Source organism: Petaurus breviceps, unplaced genomic scaffold (genome assembly GCF_028583685.1).
Source record: "Petaurus breviceps papuanus isolate PSGF00001 unplaced genomic scaffold, PetGlider_PUasm1.0 214, whole genome shotgun sequence".
Taxonomy (NCBI): Eukaryota; Metazoa; Chordata; class Mammalia; order Diprotodontia; family Petauridae; genus Petaurus; species Petaurus breviceps.
This window is the reverse complement of record NW_027185863.1, coordinates 10,364,760-10,382,656: the sequence shown is the minus strand read 5'-3', so window position 1 is coordinate 10,382,656 and position 17,897 is coordinate 10,364,760. Positions and strand designations below refer to the sequence as shown.

General features: G+C 36.3%; 1 protein-coding gene across 3 annotated transcripts in view; it reads left to right on the top strand.

Annotated features, from left to right (window-relative positions):
* TMCO3 (transmembrane and coiled-coil domains 3) overlaps positions 1 to 17,897 on the top strand; it is an 84,386-nt gene that overhangs the window by 27,108 nt on the left and 39,381 nt on the right. For all 3 annotated transcript variants that reach the window (XR_011169435.1, XM_069094071.1, XM_069094072.1), the window contains exons 5-6: positions 5,790 to 5,918; positions 15,585 to 15,677. Coding sequence is in view for 2 of the 3 variants with exons in the window: in XM_069094071.1 (XP_068950172.1) it covers positions 5,790 to 5,918; positions 15,585 to 15,677 (222 nt within the window). In the remaining variant the exon portion in view is untranslated. The remainder of the gene's footprint in view (positions 1 to 5,789; positions 5,919 to 15,584; positions 15,678 to 17,897) is intronic.

Here is a 17,897-nt window from a genome sequence, read left to right as displayed (position 1 = left end):
ATAGGTATTTGAGGTGGTTATAGAGGGGGCATATGGAGTTTTCCTGCTTCTACTTGGCCATCTTGGCTCCACCCCATCCAGAGTAGAAAACAATTCTTGTCTAAGAGTCAAGATGCTTGTAGCATATCAAAGGATTTCTGGTGGCCTGTGGAAAAATATAGAGGAAAACATAATTTGTATGTAGAAGAAATCCTTTGGAGTGCCTCAAAGGCCTACCCAGCCCACAGGCCTGATCTAGATAATAACATAAGAAAAATAGGACCCTTCTGTTGTAGAGGAGTCTGAAAGAGCAGTAATTCCCAACTTTTTTGAAGATACTAAATACATTATACTTATTTCTTTTTCTGACAACTATTCTTCCTAAAAAAGTGATGGGTAATTTGTTTTGTAAATTGAAATTTCATCTTTTGAAGATTTTGGTATGTATCTAATTGATAGATAGAATCACTAATTTGAGATTACAAAATATTTGTTATTTGAGGACTATAACAAATTTTGAATTCTTTGTAAGAGTATGCACCATAGTGTAGTGGATAGACCCTTGAACTTGAAGTCCAGAGAATTGGATTTATATATTTAAATGCTTACTGACTGTAAGAGTTAATAAAATAGAGTTGATAAGTACTTATACCCAGTAGACTATAAACTCTTTGGTGTAAACTGTATTTATTTTTGGTATTATTTTAGCATTGTGCCTAAGGTGAGTGAGAGTGATTATGTAATATAATTTGTAGTACATGAAAAATTAATGTTACATCATCTCAAATGGGCAGTCTTTTTATACCTCTTTAATCAGTTCACTCTCTCACCCTTCACAGTGACTGTTTCATATATTCTCATATCTCATCAAGTTGCCTATTATGCCCCTTCCTCCTGAGAACCTTAGTTGATACTTCAGTGAAAATATTAAGGCCATTCACAGAGGGCTTCCTCTTTATCTCACCTTACTCGAGCATTGTTCCCTACAGTCTCCTTTTTCACCCTTTTCTCACATGAAGAAGTAGCCCTTACCCTGTTTCATACTCTGTTGAGTATGAGATATCTACAATAAGATGTCCAAGAGAGTTTTGGTAAGGCAAGACTGGAGCTCAGGAAAGTGTAGAGCTGGACGAATAGATGGAAGGTAACAAATGGCAGGGCATATGATCAGTGGCCATGAGGATAGAGGATCCAAGAATGAGAGTGAAATGGGGCTTGGAAGACCTCCAACAGCAGCAAGGATGGTAGAGACAAGCATCCAGTAGAGATGAGGTGTTCTGGTGAGGGTTGGGGAAAGAAAACGTCTGTGGTTTCCCTCAGTTGCTACACTTAGGTGCTAGTATATCTTCTGGCTGCTTGTTAATAGGCAGAGGCATTTGAAGGTATGAGAAACAGTAGGTGTATGACTTTGGTTGGAACATAGCTTGTATAAGACAGTTTTTCTTGAAATCCTTAACTCTTGTACTAGAAAAGATAAACTTTAAATGTAGGCATACCTCATTATATTTGTATACACACACACACACACACACACACACACACACACATATATTGAGAATAATACTCATTGCTGAAGCCAGGAAAGCTCTCATTTTATTTTACATGTATTTTACATTCCTTGTGAATGGGTAACTCCCCAAACTGACAGATGCAAGGCTATCTATTGCCTGTTCCCAATTCAAATTCCCCCTTTGTTCCCCATTGGCTAGATGCAATTTCCTGAGCCACCTATTTCTTGTTCTCCTCCTTGGTATGTTCTCCCTCCCTTGTCATGTATCGCATGTGCATTCAAATTAGCTAGCTCTACCCTGGGGATGTGTTGGATAATATTAAACAGCTAGTTAAGCATGTGTACAATTTTCTGATCTTTTACTTGATCAGAAGCCTGGTTCTGCTAGGTCACAGTTCCAATTAGAACCAGTCACCTCTGAAAGCACCCATTTAAGGCTGATCCAAGAACACTGATGAGGATACAAACAGTTCCCCAAGGTTTAAGAATTTCCCCTTTTCTAGTTTATTCTCTAACCTGAAGGCATCCTAAAGCCTCTTCCCCTTATCTTAAAATACCACAGAACCTTCGCCCTTGTCCTGAACCATAAAATTCCTTGTCCCCCTATTTTTTGTCTCCTATCCTGTTATCCACCTTCATTCCTTGTAAAACCTCTATATAAACATAACTTCCCAAATATCTGGGTCTCACCCAGAAACTCAGAAAATTCACAGTAGATTTGGACATAATTTGTCATCAATATCAAATTACTACAACAAATTAACTTACAAATAAAAATTTAGTAGGCCTTCTAAGAATCATGCAAAAGATTTTGTAAAACATTTCTTTATAAAAATATTTTCCTTTCTTTAAAACATCTTACAATTTATCTTGATATTATTAATTCCTGAATACCACAATTCCTAAATTCTCTGATCATAAAACCTCTTGCACATGATTGACAAAAGTTACAAGAGAAGATTACCTAAGGTCTTAGTTAACAATCTCACAAATTCCATAAATGATAGCAAAACAATATTAACTGAAACTTCCTTTTAAATAAGGACAAAACTTGGAAGTTTATGATTTCTTAAATTACAGTACATGGTCAAATAGAATGACTGAAGAGCCTCTTAACCCATTCATCATTTTTCTCGACAGCACAGTTCTTAATCTAACAACATTTAGATCATAAGAGAAATTTCTTTTCTGATACAGATGATACAATTAGTTGTTTACACAATTACACAATAAAAGAAAATTCAGAAATACAATACCATATTTAAACTTGAAACCAAAATTAATTATCAATCTGGTGGCCTTAATTTTTAGTATATGTTTCTGAATTGCTTTAAACAGAAAATTATTCATCTCATCTCCCTTGGCATAAACTCCACATCTAAGAAAATCCTCATAACATTATTTAACTTAAACAGTTCACATTCAGATAGCATTTGTTCAATGCCAAGCTTTGTGCCAACCACTTTACAATCATAATGCCAAAAAACAACGTGTAAGCATTTTAATTATATATATTTTAAAGTCCAGTACTAGTGACCTTTCAAAAGGAAATATTATCCACAAATTCATATATTCCCTTAAATAGACTTGTGGCTGTATATTCCTAGCTCTAAATGACCTTTTCTTCTATTTCCTTAAAAAGCCAAAGTCCTGCCTCCTTTTAGACTTCAGATAAAGAGCTGCTTTAAGCATTTCAACTCCTTACTCCCTTTCTTTTGAGAAAGTTTTGTTAAAAAGTTTGAATCAGATTAGCTAAAGGGTTTAGCCCAGACAAAAAAAACTAAGGAATTTGAATTAATGCTGACAAGGTGTGGTCAGCTTCCCCTCCAAGCAGACACCTTTAGAACTTGATAATTAATTGAATCAATATCTTTACCATAGTCAGTACCCATATTAAATTCAATACAACTCTCACATAGATTCATCTTGAAAGGTGGATAGACATAATTCCTTTTAACTTTCCATAACTTTTGTCTATTGATTTTCAAAATCAGCTACAAATTTTCATTTTCACCCCTTTACTTAAACCTTATACTCTCTCAACATGCCCAAGTCACCTGAAGAAGGATGTGACTGAGAGCACATAGACTTGCTGTTGCCCACCCCCATATTTCTCAAAACCATTCCTTTTTCTTTTCTACTTCCCATATATTCACTCAGGCTTTTATTTCTCTCCTAATCTTTACTTAGACTACCTCCACTTTCCTTTACATTTCAAATAATATAAACACCATACTCATCCCAATTTTGTCCTGCTCTTCTGCACTTGAGAAACTGGGGGGGGGGGGTGGCCAGGTGTCGAAGTGAATTAAGAGCACTGTCAGGAGATCCAGGATCGGTTCTGGCCTCAGATACTTAACACCCACACAAAATAACTGGCTGTGTAACCTTGAGCAACCTAACCCCAATTGCTTAAAAAAAAAAAAAAGAAACTAGAGGGAGTTAGATGTCTAACAATTTACACACTAAGAGAGCTGAATCCCTCCCCCACCAGCAAAGAGCTTTTATCCTAAAGTGATCACTTTTTAAAGATACAAAAACCCCCTTATTTTGCAATTTTAAACATCTTGCCAGATATCAGATACATTGACTTAATTTAAACATAAAGTACAAACTTTAGCTTTAGGATTTAATCAAACCTGAATTCAAACCCTCAACCTTTCATTCTAGGATGCCTGCTTGAGATTTTTCGTTTTGCTAATTAACTCCCCCTCTGACTTGTGGAGAGTCCCTTTTCCTGGCTCAAAAATTCCTTAAAAGTTTTTCTAGCTGTATTTTAAATCTCTCACTACAAAACATAAAAACATTTCATAAACACACAGTCAAGACATTTGACAAGATAAAATGCACACTGATCTAATTTTCTTGTTGGCTTTTCTTAAAAAAGATAAACCAATTTAGAATTAGAATTCAGACAGGTCAAAAAAACCTGAGTTGTAATTTAGTCTGACTGACTTATAGCCAATTTCAAAAGGATCCTTCCCCAGCACTGTGGATATGCTGGGATATTTCCATACCCTCTGCTAAGGGACTATTTTGGAGGAGTGCCTTTCTCCTTGTTCCCCATCCTACCTTCCTAGCCTGAGACCTTTTACCATACAGCTTCACTGTGACTTTTCCCTTCTGTTCTATTCACAAGACAGGCCCCAAATCAGCCACCCACCTTTGGTTTGCTCACCTTCATCAGAACCTCGCTCAGACCTATAGGATGCTCCAACCATCAAAGTGATACTAGTCAATTTTCTCACCTTGACCTGTGCACAGAATTTCCTGGTTGCTGAGGATATATATGTCTTATTATTTTACCCTTGTTCCTGGGTTCACAAGGAACCCAAAAATAATCTTGGGAAACCCGCAGTCCAAAGAGGGGAAATGCTTGTGTGTGGATATTCAGGCCTTTGAAAATATTTGAACTGTTGAAAATCAACAGGGCACCTTCCATTCTCTGTAGCAGCTGTTCCCCTTTTCTATGCTTAGATCCTGGACAAGCCCCCAGATTTTGAGAAGCACGCTTGCTCTAGATAGAACAATACTCATTGCTGAAGCCTGGAAAGCTCTCATTTTGTTTTACATTTATTTTACATTCCTTGTGAATGGGTAATTCCCTAAAGGAGTACATTTACTCAAACAAATGCAAGGCTGTTTATTTCCTATTCCCAATTCAGATTTTCCCCTTTGTTCCCCATTGGCTGGTTGCATTTTCCTGAACCACTTATTTCATGTTCTCCTCTTTGATATGTTCTCCCTCCTTTGTCATGTATCACAAGTACATTCAAATTAGCTTGCTCTGCCTTGGGATATGTTGGGATAATATTAAACAGCTCATTAAGCATGCATGTAATTTTTTTTTTTTACTTGATCAGAAGCCTGGCTCTGCTAGGGCGAAGCTCCAATTAGAACCAGTCACCTCTGACTTATATCCTATTATCACTCCTGCTATTACTCCTGAAAAGCTGGGCTCTCCCAGCTTTGTTTCAATTAATTAATTAAGTATTAATACTGTGGAAACAGAATTCCCTCCTTTGTTTCTCACACAAATAATAGGGCAAGTGTTATGAAGGGTCATGTTATTGACTAATAGAGGACCTATTTTCTCTTTTAGTATGTTTTTCTTTTTTTCACTTGCTTCAAAATGAAAATACAAAAAAAAAGAATCCAAAATCCCAGCAACTTCTGATGAGCTTGCACAGGTGAAGAAGAAAGTTAGTAATGTTCTTCACTGACATAGTAGACCACCTAAAGAGAACATTCTTGTTCATTCAACAGTTATTTTAAAATTTTTAAACAAATTCTTTTTTAGGACATTGTTACCATAGGGATGTTATCTTTACCCTGTGGTTGGCTGTGTACAATGATAGGATTGCCCACAATGTTTGGTTACATTATTTGTGGTGTACTACTGGGACCTTCAGGACTAAACAGTATTAAGGTAAGAATAAGGTTTACATCTATTTCAATCGTTAATTGATTTGAAGGGATATGTCAGAGACGGTTAAATACCAAAAAGAAATTTGTACCCAGACTTGTAAAGAAAATAGTGTCCCTCAAACTAAATCATTGATAAAGTAGTCTTTTATTTCATGTTTTATTTAGAAGAAATCATCCCAGTGTTCCTACTGGTCAGATCACCCAATTCTGTAAAGTTGTTGTGTTTTTTTTTTAATAAGTATGATTGAGAGATTTCAAAACACAGAATTACTTTTAAGCATGTGTATATGTAAGTAAATGCTAGATTATAACTGCATTGAATATTAGCCCAAATGGAGAGAAAAAAAGAATCATGCTCTCTAAAGATTGTCTAATAAATGCTAAAAATGCTTTTGTTGCCCATGCTGAATATCTCTGAGCTATATTTATTTTCTTATATTCTCTTGAACAGGGGTGGGGAACTGAGGCCTTGAGGCCACATGTGGCTTTTACTGAATCCAGACTTCGAAGAACAAATATAAACAGCTGCTATGTGCCAGGCACTCTGCTGGGTTTTACAAAGGCACAAAAATGAAGCAGTCTTTACTCTCCAGATTCTTACTTTTACATTCTCTTGGGGTAGATAACATGTTCATATTTTAAGAATTTATTTTGTGTTTTAAGCACAAGACTTTTACTAGAAATAATTTTATCTTATTTAATATTAGTCTAATGTGCAAGCCATTTTTGTGAAGAGGAGGAGTGTCTAAACTGACATAATTCTTATACCCTCTCAAGACAATTTTATAAGAATCTCAAAGAAGAAAATCACAACATGTAAAAATACCATTTGGGATTAACATTCTAGAATAGTTGAATAACAAAGTCACCATTTCATTCCTTCCTGGACCACTCCCTTCTTAGGGATCAGTATTAAGAATTTCTTTGGAATAATAGAAGAATTCCCTTGGAATGGAATTAGAAGGTACTTCCTTTGGGTGGATCATAGGCTAATCCCTCAATGGATAAAGAAATCTGCAAATTCTCTTTGGTCAGTTTTTCAATTTCCATCTTTAATCCCTTTCTTCAATCTATCATCTTCAAGCAAGGAAATCCAGAAAAGGGTGGGTTTTTATTTGTTTTTAAAGACCAGATTTAGATTTTTTTAAGAAGATTTGTTATATTTAAATGGTATTTCCTAATATTGTTACTTTTATTGAAAAGGAGGCCTCTGTCTATAGAAGGACAGGCAAAAATTTTCTTGTTCCTTTAAAATATTCTTAAAATCTTACTTAAGTATATTTGTTGTTTTGTCGGGCTCCTCTTTCTTAAGTATATTTTCACAATTCCCCTTTTTATGCTATTTGTACAGTTTTTCAAAGCACAGTCTTTTTTTATTTTAATATCTTGATTTTGTGCCAGCTAGTAAGTAGTGTGTGTGATGAAAAATCTCATCCAAAATTTCATCAAGAACATGGAGATCTCTTAGGATAGGAACAGGAATTTACTCTCTTTCTCGGGTGAAGAGGGTGATTTTCCCCATGACTGATAATGAGGAAGAGGCACTTTACAAAAGGTAGAATAAGAATTTATATCCTAATGGTTTATATCCCATTGGTTGGGGGAGTGGGCTCAAGTCTTGGTGAGAAAATCTTCCCCAACGGTAAACAACAGAGGAGCCCGCCAAAGAGGCTGATTGACAGCAAGGGAAAGGGAGGAGGGGCCCACAGAGGTGGGAAATCTGAAAGCCTCCTGAAAGGGCTTGCTTCTGATTAACCGCAGAAGGAGGAGTGGGGGAAGGGGGAGAGAACTTCTAAAAAGTTTTCACTCCCCCCCCCCCCCCCACACAGTAGGAAGATAAATTATTTTAGTTGATCTAAAATACGGAGTTCTCTGTGTTTTGCCTTAATATAATGAATGCAGCAAAATGATGACATGACAAAGCTATAATAGTATGCTAAGTGACATAACAGAGTTGGATCATTTCCTCGAATTGAGGTACAGAAAGCAATTCAGTAGAAGAAAAGTCCCAGTTTTTAAACATAATTGAATTTCTAACCAACCCTTTAGTCACATGAAATACCCAGGAGATTATGCTGATTAACAAAGCTGTCTGGGATCAAGGCAGCCAAACTTAGAGGTAAATGGAACTTTATTCTGTTGGTCCTCTGACAAATATGCAGTCTGATCTGCTGTTGCATGTGTTTTTGAATCCATATACCAGTTCTTCTAATATTGCTATAACTCATTTCAAGAGTATACTTTAAAAAAAAAAAGTATATTTACTGTTATTTGTTGAATCCAACAAATCTTGTGAAGTACTGTAGCTATTACATTGTTATCTTAAAGATTTGTACATACTACTACTAGATGATTGTAGAGGTCAGAAGTTTCACTGATTCCAAGAACACCTAAGTGTGAAATAACTAGACTCCCTGGAAGTTTGAGCTCACACATAACAGGATGGACTACTTAGTCCTACATGCATACTAGTCATAGTCCCTGAGTCAGGGCTCAGACTTTAATGGGGCCATACACGTGGATGGTGCCTTGTGAATGGCTAAGCTCGAACCCTGAAAACCTCTGGTGTGACTTTGTGATCATAGGTCAGAAAGGACTCTTGATTCTTTGAACTGTGTGACCAATCTTGATGAATGAATATAGTGCCAACACAATATTCACAACACTGAGGCAACTATGAATATGATGGCATAGTTCTGAATCGCAAAATATAACACTCTCCATGTAGAAGACAGAAGCAAAATATTTATTCAGACATCAGAAAGCCAAATCCCAACCTCAGAAAATTGAATCCATCATAGCAACAAAGAATTAATACACCATAACACAACAGGAAGCCAGACCTAACTGTCTCCTTGCCTGCATCCTCTCCTCCCTCCAGCTCTGATTGCTCTGACTCCCATTTCCTCTGGGCTAAGCTTCTCCATGTGATTACATTTGGCCTATTAGGAGGCAGGGAAGATCAGTCATAAATAAGGTCAGTCAGTCATAAATATATATTAATCACCTACTATGTGCCACATGGAATGGGCTGGGAGAGAGGGGATGAAGATAGTGGGGAGTGGGGAGGGCTGTAAGTAAGACATGAGACTGCAAAAGTAGGTTATAAAGGGCTTTGAATGTCAAACATCATTTTGTATTTTCTCTTTTTTTGCCTTTTTTTTTCTTTTTGGAGGGGGGAAGGGCAGGGCAATTGGGTTTAAGTGACTTGCCCAAAGTCACATGGCTAGTAAGTGTTGAGTGTCCAAGGCTGGATTTGAACTCGGGTCCTCCTGACTCCAGGGCCGATGCTCTATTTATGCCACTGAGCCTCCCCTTTATTTTCTTCTGGAGATAATAAGAAGTCACTGGAGTTGGTGTGTGATATGATTGGACCTGCATTTTAGGAAAATCACTTTAGTGGCCAAATGGGACACTCAGGTGCTAGTCTAATTGGTCTCTAAGTCATCAGCCAAACAGCCTGTAGTTTTAGAGCAGTAAGCATTTTGGAAAGCAACAACGTATTAAAGAAAGGGACATTTTTTATAGTCCCTAACGTAACATATACACCCTACCATCTTTCCCAATCTTAGGTCCTGTAACAAGATTTCAGTAGAGCCCCATTCTCAGACTACTAGTACCAGGAACCATTGCTTTATCTATTGCCTTACAAAATACAGATAACATTGTGAAAAACAGTAGTTATCAGTGGTAACAATTTGTACATCAAACATTATAAAACATTTTGAGGATTAGTACTCACACTTAGCACCTACATTCTTTTTAAAAAATATATTTTTTTTTTCCCAATTACATGTTAAAACAATTTTTTAACATTTGGGTTGTTTTTTTTTTTAAGTTTGAGTTCCAAATCCTATCCTTCTTCCTCTCCCCTCTCCTCGCCCTGAGACAGTAACAATCAGATGTAGGTTATACTGTGCAGTCATGTAAAACATTTCCATATTAGTAATTTTGTACAAGACTCAAAAAAGAAAGAAAGTGAAAATAGCATGGTTCAGTCTTTATTTAGATAATATCAGTTCTTTCTCTGGAGGTAGATGGTATGCTTCATCATTAAACCTTTTGATTGTCTTGGATTATTATATTTCTGAGAATAGTTAAGTCATTCAGAGTTCTTCATCATACTGTATTGTTCTTACTGTGTACAACATTCTCCTGGTTCAACTCATTTCATGTAAGTCTCTCCAGGTTTTTCTGAAATCTTTTGTCATTTCTTATAGCACAATAATATTGTATCACAATCATATACTATAGCTTGTTTAGGCATTCCCCAATTGATGGGCATCCCTTCGATTTCTAATTCTTAACCTCCACAAAAAGAGCTGCTGTAAATATTTTTGTACAAATAGGTTCTTCTCCTCTTTTTTGAAACATGTACATTCATCCCTTAATGGTATTTTTTTTTCCAGTTATGTGTAAAGAAAGTTTTCAACATTCACTTGTATAAGATTTTGAGTTCCATGGGGCAGCTAGGTGGCACAGTGAATAGAACACTGGCCCTGGAGTCAGGAGGACCTGAGTTCCAATCCGGCCTCAGACACTTAACACAAAAACTAGCTGTGACCTTGGGCAAGTCACTTAACCCCAATTGCCCCCCCAAAAGCAAAAATAATAATAATAATTAATAATTAAAAAAAAGATTTTGAGTTCCAAAACTTTTTTTCCTACCCTCCTCTCCAAGAAGGCAAGCAATCTGGTATAGGTTATACATGTACCATCATATTATATGTATTTCCATATTAGTCATTTTGTGAAGGAAGAATCAGAACAAAAGGGAAAAGCCATGAGAAAGAAAAAACAAACAAAGGTGAAAATAGTATGCTTCTATCTGCATTCAGACTCTACAATTCTTTCTCTGGATGTGAGTGGTATTTTCCATCATGAGTCTTTTGGAATTATCTAAGATGGTTGTTTGCTGAGAAGAGCCAAATCTATCAAAGTTGATCATCGAACAATGTTGTTGTTACTGTGTATAATGTTCTTCTGGTTCTGCTCACTTCACTCAGCATCAGTTCATGCAAAGCTTTCAAGGTTTTTCTGAAATTTTCCTGCTCATAATTTCTTTTCTTTTTTTTTAAATTTTCTTTTTTTTTCTTTTTTGGAGGGGGGAAGGTAGGGCAGTTGGGGTTAAGTGACTTGCCCAAGGTCACACAGCTAGTTTTGTGTTAAGTGTCTGAGGCTGGATTTGAACTCAGGTCCTCCTAACTCCAGGGCCAGTGCTCTGTTCACTGCGCCACCTAGCCACCCCCTCATCATTTCTTATAGTATTACATTTATATACCACAACTGAAACACGTATATTCTTTTTTTTTTAATTAAGCTTATTTGATTTTAGTTTTCAACATTCACTTCCATAAGTTTTAAATTTTCTGGGGGCAAAGCCAAGATGGCGGAATAGAAGCACAAACTTGTTGTGGGTTCCCCTCCACTTACAATACATGTAAAAAAAGGACTTTAAAGAAACTTTATAGCTACAGAACCTACAAAGAGACAAAGGGAAACAAAGCTCCCACTGAAAGAAGCCAGGCAGGCTGACAGGAACAATCTATCGCACCAGGCTGAGAGCTGAGTGCAGCCCCATTTGAACCATGTGGTTCCTGACTGACCTCAGGGTGGCCCCGACCAGCAGCAGGCCCAAAGCAGACTTCAGGAGAATCACCAGCAGCTATGGCGGTTTCCAGAATTATTAGCTTCAGGAGAGAGAATCACCAGCAGCTATGGTGGTTTTCAGAATTGTCAGCCCATAAATGCCAAAAAGAAAGTAAAAGGTCAGTGTGGGACTTTGTGGGAACAGGGGGACTGAGAGCATGATCCAGCCCCTGCCCCGGGGGCAAGAAGCAGTGAGCAGCTGTGCAGCCCCTGTTGCATGACTGTCTCAGGAGCTCCTGGCTTGCACATAGCAGGGGGACCAAGTGGCCATTCAGAGGGTAATCGCTCTTGCTTTAGCCTGCTTGGATCTGGATTGTGGTATTGAATGGTGGTCCTGGGGTGTGTGACCAGTGAGCCAGAGCTTGTGTTGTCTATAGAGAGGGCCCCCCACTAATAGCTCCAGCAGCTGCAAAAATCCCAGTAATTTGGGACAAAACTCTCCATTCTGGAAGCAAAGTTCTATTGTAGCAAAGTGCTCAAATATCAAGTAATTGACTGGCAAGATGAGCAAGCCCAGGAAACGTAACCAAACCATAGATTCCTTTTTTGAGGACAAAATGGATTAAAACACGGAGTGGGAGGAAGACAGCAAAGTCAGAACTCCTGCATCAAAAGCATCCAAGAAAACTTATGAACTGGTTATAAGCCATGGAAGAGCTCAAGAAGGATTTTGAAAATCAAGTAAGAGAAGTGGAGGAAAAATTGGGAAGAGAAATGAGAATGATGCAAGAAAATCATGAAAAGAGAGTCAACATCCTGCTAAAGGAGACCCCAAAATACACTGAAGAAAATAACACCTTAAAAAAATAGACTAACTCAAATGGCAAAAGAGGCTCAAAAGCCAGTGAGGAGAAGAATACCTTAAAAAGCCTAATTTGCCAGATTGAAAAGGAATTTCAAAAACTCACTAAAGAGAATAACTCCTTCAAAATTAAATTGGAGCAATTGGAAGCTAATGACTTTATGAGAAATCAAGATACTCTAAAACAGATCCAAACAAATGAAAAAAAAAATAGAAGGCAACGTGAAATATCTCATTGGAAACCACTGACCTGGAAAATAGATCCAGGAGAGATAATTTAAAAATTATTGGACTACCTAAAAGCCATGATCAAAAAAAGAGCCTAGACACCATCTTGCAAGAAATTATCAAGCAAAATTGCCCTGATATTCTAGAACCAGAGGGCAAAATAGAAATTGAAAGAATTCACCGATGGCCTCTTGAAAAAGATCCCAAAAAGAAAACTCCTAGGAATATTATAGCCAAATTCCAGAGTTCCCAGGTCAAGGAGAAAATACTGCAAGCAGGCAGGAAGAAACCATTTGAGTATTATGGAAACACAAGCAGGATAACATAAAACCTGGCAGCTTCTTTGTTAAGTGATCAAAGGGCTGGGAATATGATATTCTGGAGGTCAAAGAAGCTGGGACTAAAACCAAGAATCACCTACCCAGCAAACCTGAGTATAATACTACAGGGGAAAGTATGGTCATTCAGTGAAATAGAGGATTTTCAAGCATTCTTGATGAAAAAACCAGAGCAGAAAATTTGACTTCCAAATACAAGAAGTAAGAGAAGCATGATAAGATAAACAGGAAAAAGTTTAAAAGTTTCCCCTCCTCCTTCCCCAAGATGACATGTAATCTGATATGGGCTCTTTCTATCCCTCTTTCTTTGGTCTCTTTGGGTTTTAGACCTAATAGTAATCTACCAGAATGGTTGGGCTAGTTTAACAGGTCCCATATCCCCTTCAGCACTTATTTTCTGTTTTTGTCACATTAACTACACTGATGGGTGTGAGGTGGTAACTCAGAGTTGTTTTAGTTTTCTTTTCTCTGTTTATTAGTAATTTAGATAATTTTTTCATATGGCTATTGATAGTTTCAATTATTTACTTTGCAAACTGTCTGTTTGTGTCCTTTGACCATTTATGAATTGGGGAATTCTTTCCTTGTTTTCTGTTGTTAAGGATCCACTGACTTTGAAGTTAGCCACTCTCAGACAGGAGGAGGATTTAATGACTAATTTTGGTTAAGCACTCCAAAATGACCAAAAGTATTTCATGAGCAAAAGTTTAAGTACTTGGGGAGGTGGGATGGGAGAAGAATATTGTGGTCATATACTTCTTTACTGTGAAGGACATTTTAAAATCAGACCTTAGACTTTTTTAAAAATCTAAACAGAACAGTTTGATAGACACTAAAACAATCCACCAAATAATGAAGAAAATATCAAACTAATCAATTTTAGTAGGTTGAAATATAAAATATATAAATATATAAATTATATAAAATATAAAATATATAAATATAATATATTTAAAAATATATAAATATATAAAATATATAAAACTGTGTTAGCCTAGGGTAAGTCACTTAAACTCTCTTCGCCTCAGTTTCCTTAGCTGTAAAATGAACATAATAATAGCGTAATCCTCATAGGGTTATTGTGGAGATCAAATGAGATAGCACATGTAAAATGCTTTGCAATCCTTGAAGCACTATATAAATGCTAGCTATTTTAACTTAATTTAACAATATTTAAATACACAAACCATGCCTTCCACTATGTCTCTCTCCTAAGACAGTTTAGGTTAGCATAGTAATGTTGAACAAAGAAATGGTCATTGTAAGATAAAATACAGTTTTCAGTTAACATTTCAGTGTAATCACTTCTCAGTTCTTTCCAGAATATTTATAGCAATAGTGGTACCTTGTGATAACAAAAAACTGAAAACAAAACGAGTGTCTGGTGATTCCGGAATGGTTGAACAAACTGATGTAAGAATGCAGTGTCATGTTACTGCTACATAAGAGTATGGAAGTGGAGAATTAAGAGAATCATAGGATTTATATGAAGATGTTGAGAGCGAAGGTAACTGATCACCAAAATATACGCAATGAGTATAATGACATGAATAAAAATGATGTTAAAAGATGAAAAAACCTGGGACCACAAACAGTGAATGATGTTAGTGTCAAATTACTAAAGTACACATCCTTCCTTTCTGTTAGAAATTCATTATAAAAATGAAAAGTATTGTGTATTGTCAACCACAATTAATCTATTAGCTAGTTTTACTTAATTCTTTTCAGGGAAAGTCCTTGAGAGAGGGAGTTTAGTGCTTAATTGAGACCTGTTATGATAGCAATTAAAAACAGCATGAGTATTTCAAAGAGGGAAGGGAATTGGAAACTTCCTTTAAGTTTTTGAAAGTCTGTCATGTAGAAGAGGGATTAATCTTGATAATTCCTTCTTTACCTGACTGGTCAAAAGCATACCTCATGTTCTAGTTATATTTTGGTGTCACTTGGTTCAGAGAAAATGGAAAATTTATCAGTTCCTTGTACAGTAGTACTTAAACAGTGACTAGAGTGCCAACCTTGGAGTCAGGAGGACCTGAATTCAAATCCAGCCTCAGACACTTGACACACTTACTAGCACTGTGACCTTGAGCAAGTCACTTAACCCCAATTGCTTTGCCTTCCCCCTCCAAAAAAATTAAAAGGCAATAAAACATTACTTTTATATTTCTAAACAGTTTCAAAAGTGCTTTTGAATTTAAGAATTTTCTTTTTAGGAATGATGAGCCATTTTTAAAAGTGTATTTTGTGTTCTTTGTGTTCACAGATGTTTAGCTCATTCCTAATGTTTGATAAAATACATTTGGAAATAAAGTACTTGGCTATTGGAGTTAAAATATAATTTCTATTACTCATACTTTAGTTCCTGAAAAGAATTAATGGAGACTTTTGCTTTTAATGGGAACTTTATCTCATTTATATTTTATCAGAGTATTAGGATAGGCCCATTAAATCAACCAGTAACAAACTTTTAAGTATAGTTTTATTATATTAACATAGTTATATATAATTTGTATTTAATTTATAACATGTTAATGTAATTATATATAATTATTATAGTTAGTTGTTAGACTTACATTTAAATCTATGCATACATTTATATTAATATATTTGTTATATTTAAATTTGTTATTTTTATGTCTTTGTCTTATAGTCTATTGTTCAAGTGGAAACATTAGGAGAATTTGGTGTGTTCTTTACTCTTTTTCTTGTTGGCTTGGAGTTTTCTCCAGAAAAGTTGAGAAAGGTATGTGAAAATTTGCTCTTCAGTATCTTGGTCCAGTGTTTTGGAACCCCTGGTCCTCTTGACTATTTGACATTTGTTCGGTTTAGAACTCTGATATACTTTAAACTACATAATCAGGTGGTCTGAGTTACTGTAAACAAAAGATCATATTAAGTAGCAATAGCAGCTCTTAACATTGAGAGGAAACAACAGTCCAATGGAAGAAGCTGTGTATAAGTGAGATCTGGAAATTTAAATAGATCAGACTTGAGAAAGTGACTGCACAATAACATAGTTGATATTGAAAATTTGAACTTTAGAAAGTTGAGAAACTACGTGACAAATAGAAGTAAAATTCTAAATGGCATATACCCCTATAAGTAATTCTAAAATACATTATATGATTAAAAAGTATTTGAAAACTGCATAGTGGTTAAGACGGTGTATCTGAAGAGCTGTTAAAATTTTAAAAGGAGGTGGTTATTTTCTTCTAAACTAGTCTACCCTAAGAAATACTCTTTTCAGTAGTGTTGTTTAGCAATGGAAATGAAATTAAGTTAGCAGTAAATTAAAAGCTGCTACTTCAAAGATTTTATTTTTGCCTTTAAGTGCTTCCATTCTGATTCTGCTGAGGTGCTCCTCAGTTTGTTTTCTTCCTCTCTGCCACATTTATTAGTATGACTATACATATGTGTGTGTGTATAAATACATATATATCCACTTGCCAATAGCTCTCTTCTATCTTCCTCATCTCGCGTAACCTAGAGATCTCTACCTTCTCCTTCGTTCTTGACTCAAATGAAGAGGTGGCCCTTCTTAGCAATACAGAATTTACTAAATGAAAGTGATTGCATGCATAAGTGACTTCTATCCCATTCTATCCTATCTTCTGCAGCAAATTGCCCCATAATCCACCTTTTGGTGTTGGACTATTCTGCCCCTGTAGTCAACCATTATTAGCCAGTTTGGAGAGGAAGAACTGCAGGCTCACCCTTTGGTCTGAGATTCCTAGCCTGCTTTTTTGGACACAGACTTTAGGCTGGGCTAGAGGAATTGAGACCCCATTATGTTCCTAGGGTACAGGTCACACACACACACACACACACACACACACAACAGAGCTTCTGCTTGCTTCTTGCTCAGTACATAACCTAAGGCTTGCCACTTTGAAATTCTACCCCTATGCACAGACCTCCTCCTTGGTCTACCATGGATATGTGGCTCAGAACGGCCAGTTGGTTTGTGCTGTGCAGGCTCCTGTGCACAAGTTAAAGCCCCTCTGTGGTGGTTCTGGGACCTCCTCTGCCCCGGTGAACAGCCGTTCTCTGTGCTAGAATGTTCTACATAGTGCCCTCCTGGCTAGACATTGTCATTCCATGTGTCTGCAGACCTCTCTGTTTGTCTCTCTTTGCCAGCCTGGCCTGGAAAAATGACTCACTGCGATTTTCTTGGATTTCCAGATAAGGATTTAGTCTGATACATTTTCTAGATCTTTTTTTCAGGAGTCATTTGGGAAAGAATGGGATTCACTGTACTTCTTCCTGCTACTCTGATGTCTTTGCTCTACCTTCTTTTGTAAAGCCTATCCTGCATCACTTTGAATTATTGATTCTCAGAATGAGTTCTGCAGAAGTCCTCTAGGTGCTTTGGTAATAATAAGTCTTTATGATATGACCATACCCTTTTATTTGTTTCTCAGATTCATTATAAGAATAAAAATTAAAAAGTGACCCAGAAGATAATATAAGATGTATGATAGGTGGAAGTAGATTATGGTATATTACAAACATGTTTTGTGCACAAGAAAAGGAATAAAATAATTTACCAAGGACATGTAAAACTTGAAAAAGAAGTAGGGTTTATCTTATAGCAAGATTTATCCTTGACATTTTGAAACAGTTTTTCAGCTTTTTGGATATAGCCTCTGTGGAGGATTAATGGAAGAATATGGCTATGAATTATGCAGAGGAGTTTTGAGGTGATGGGATCTTTTACTAGTTAGTGGAGTAAGAGCACATATTCATCTAAGATTTAATTATTTATCTTTTTTATGAGTACCTTCCGATCAGGAAAAAGGTCATTTAAAAAAAGGTTTGTTTGCCTAGTGCCTATCACATACCTTTTGCACATAATAGGAACTTTATGAATTCTTGTGGAATTAAATTAACCCCCTATACTTATGCCATTTCCTTTCACCTAAGCAAAAATAGAACCATTCTACTTATATTATTCAGGGAAGCA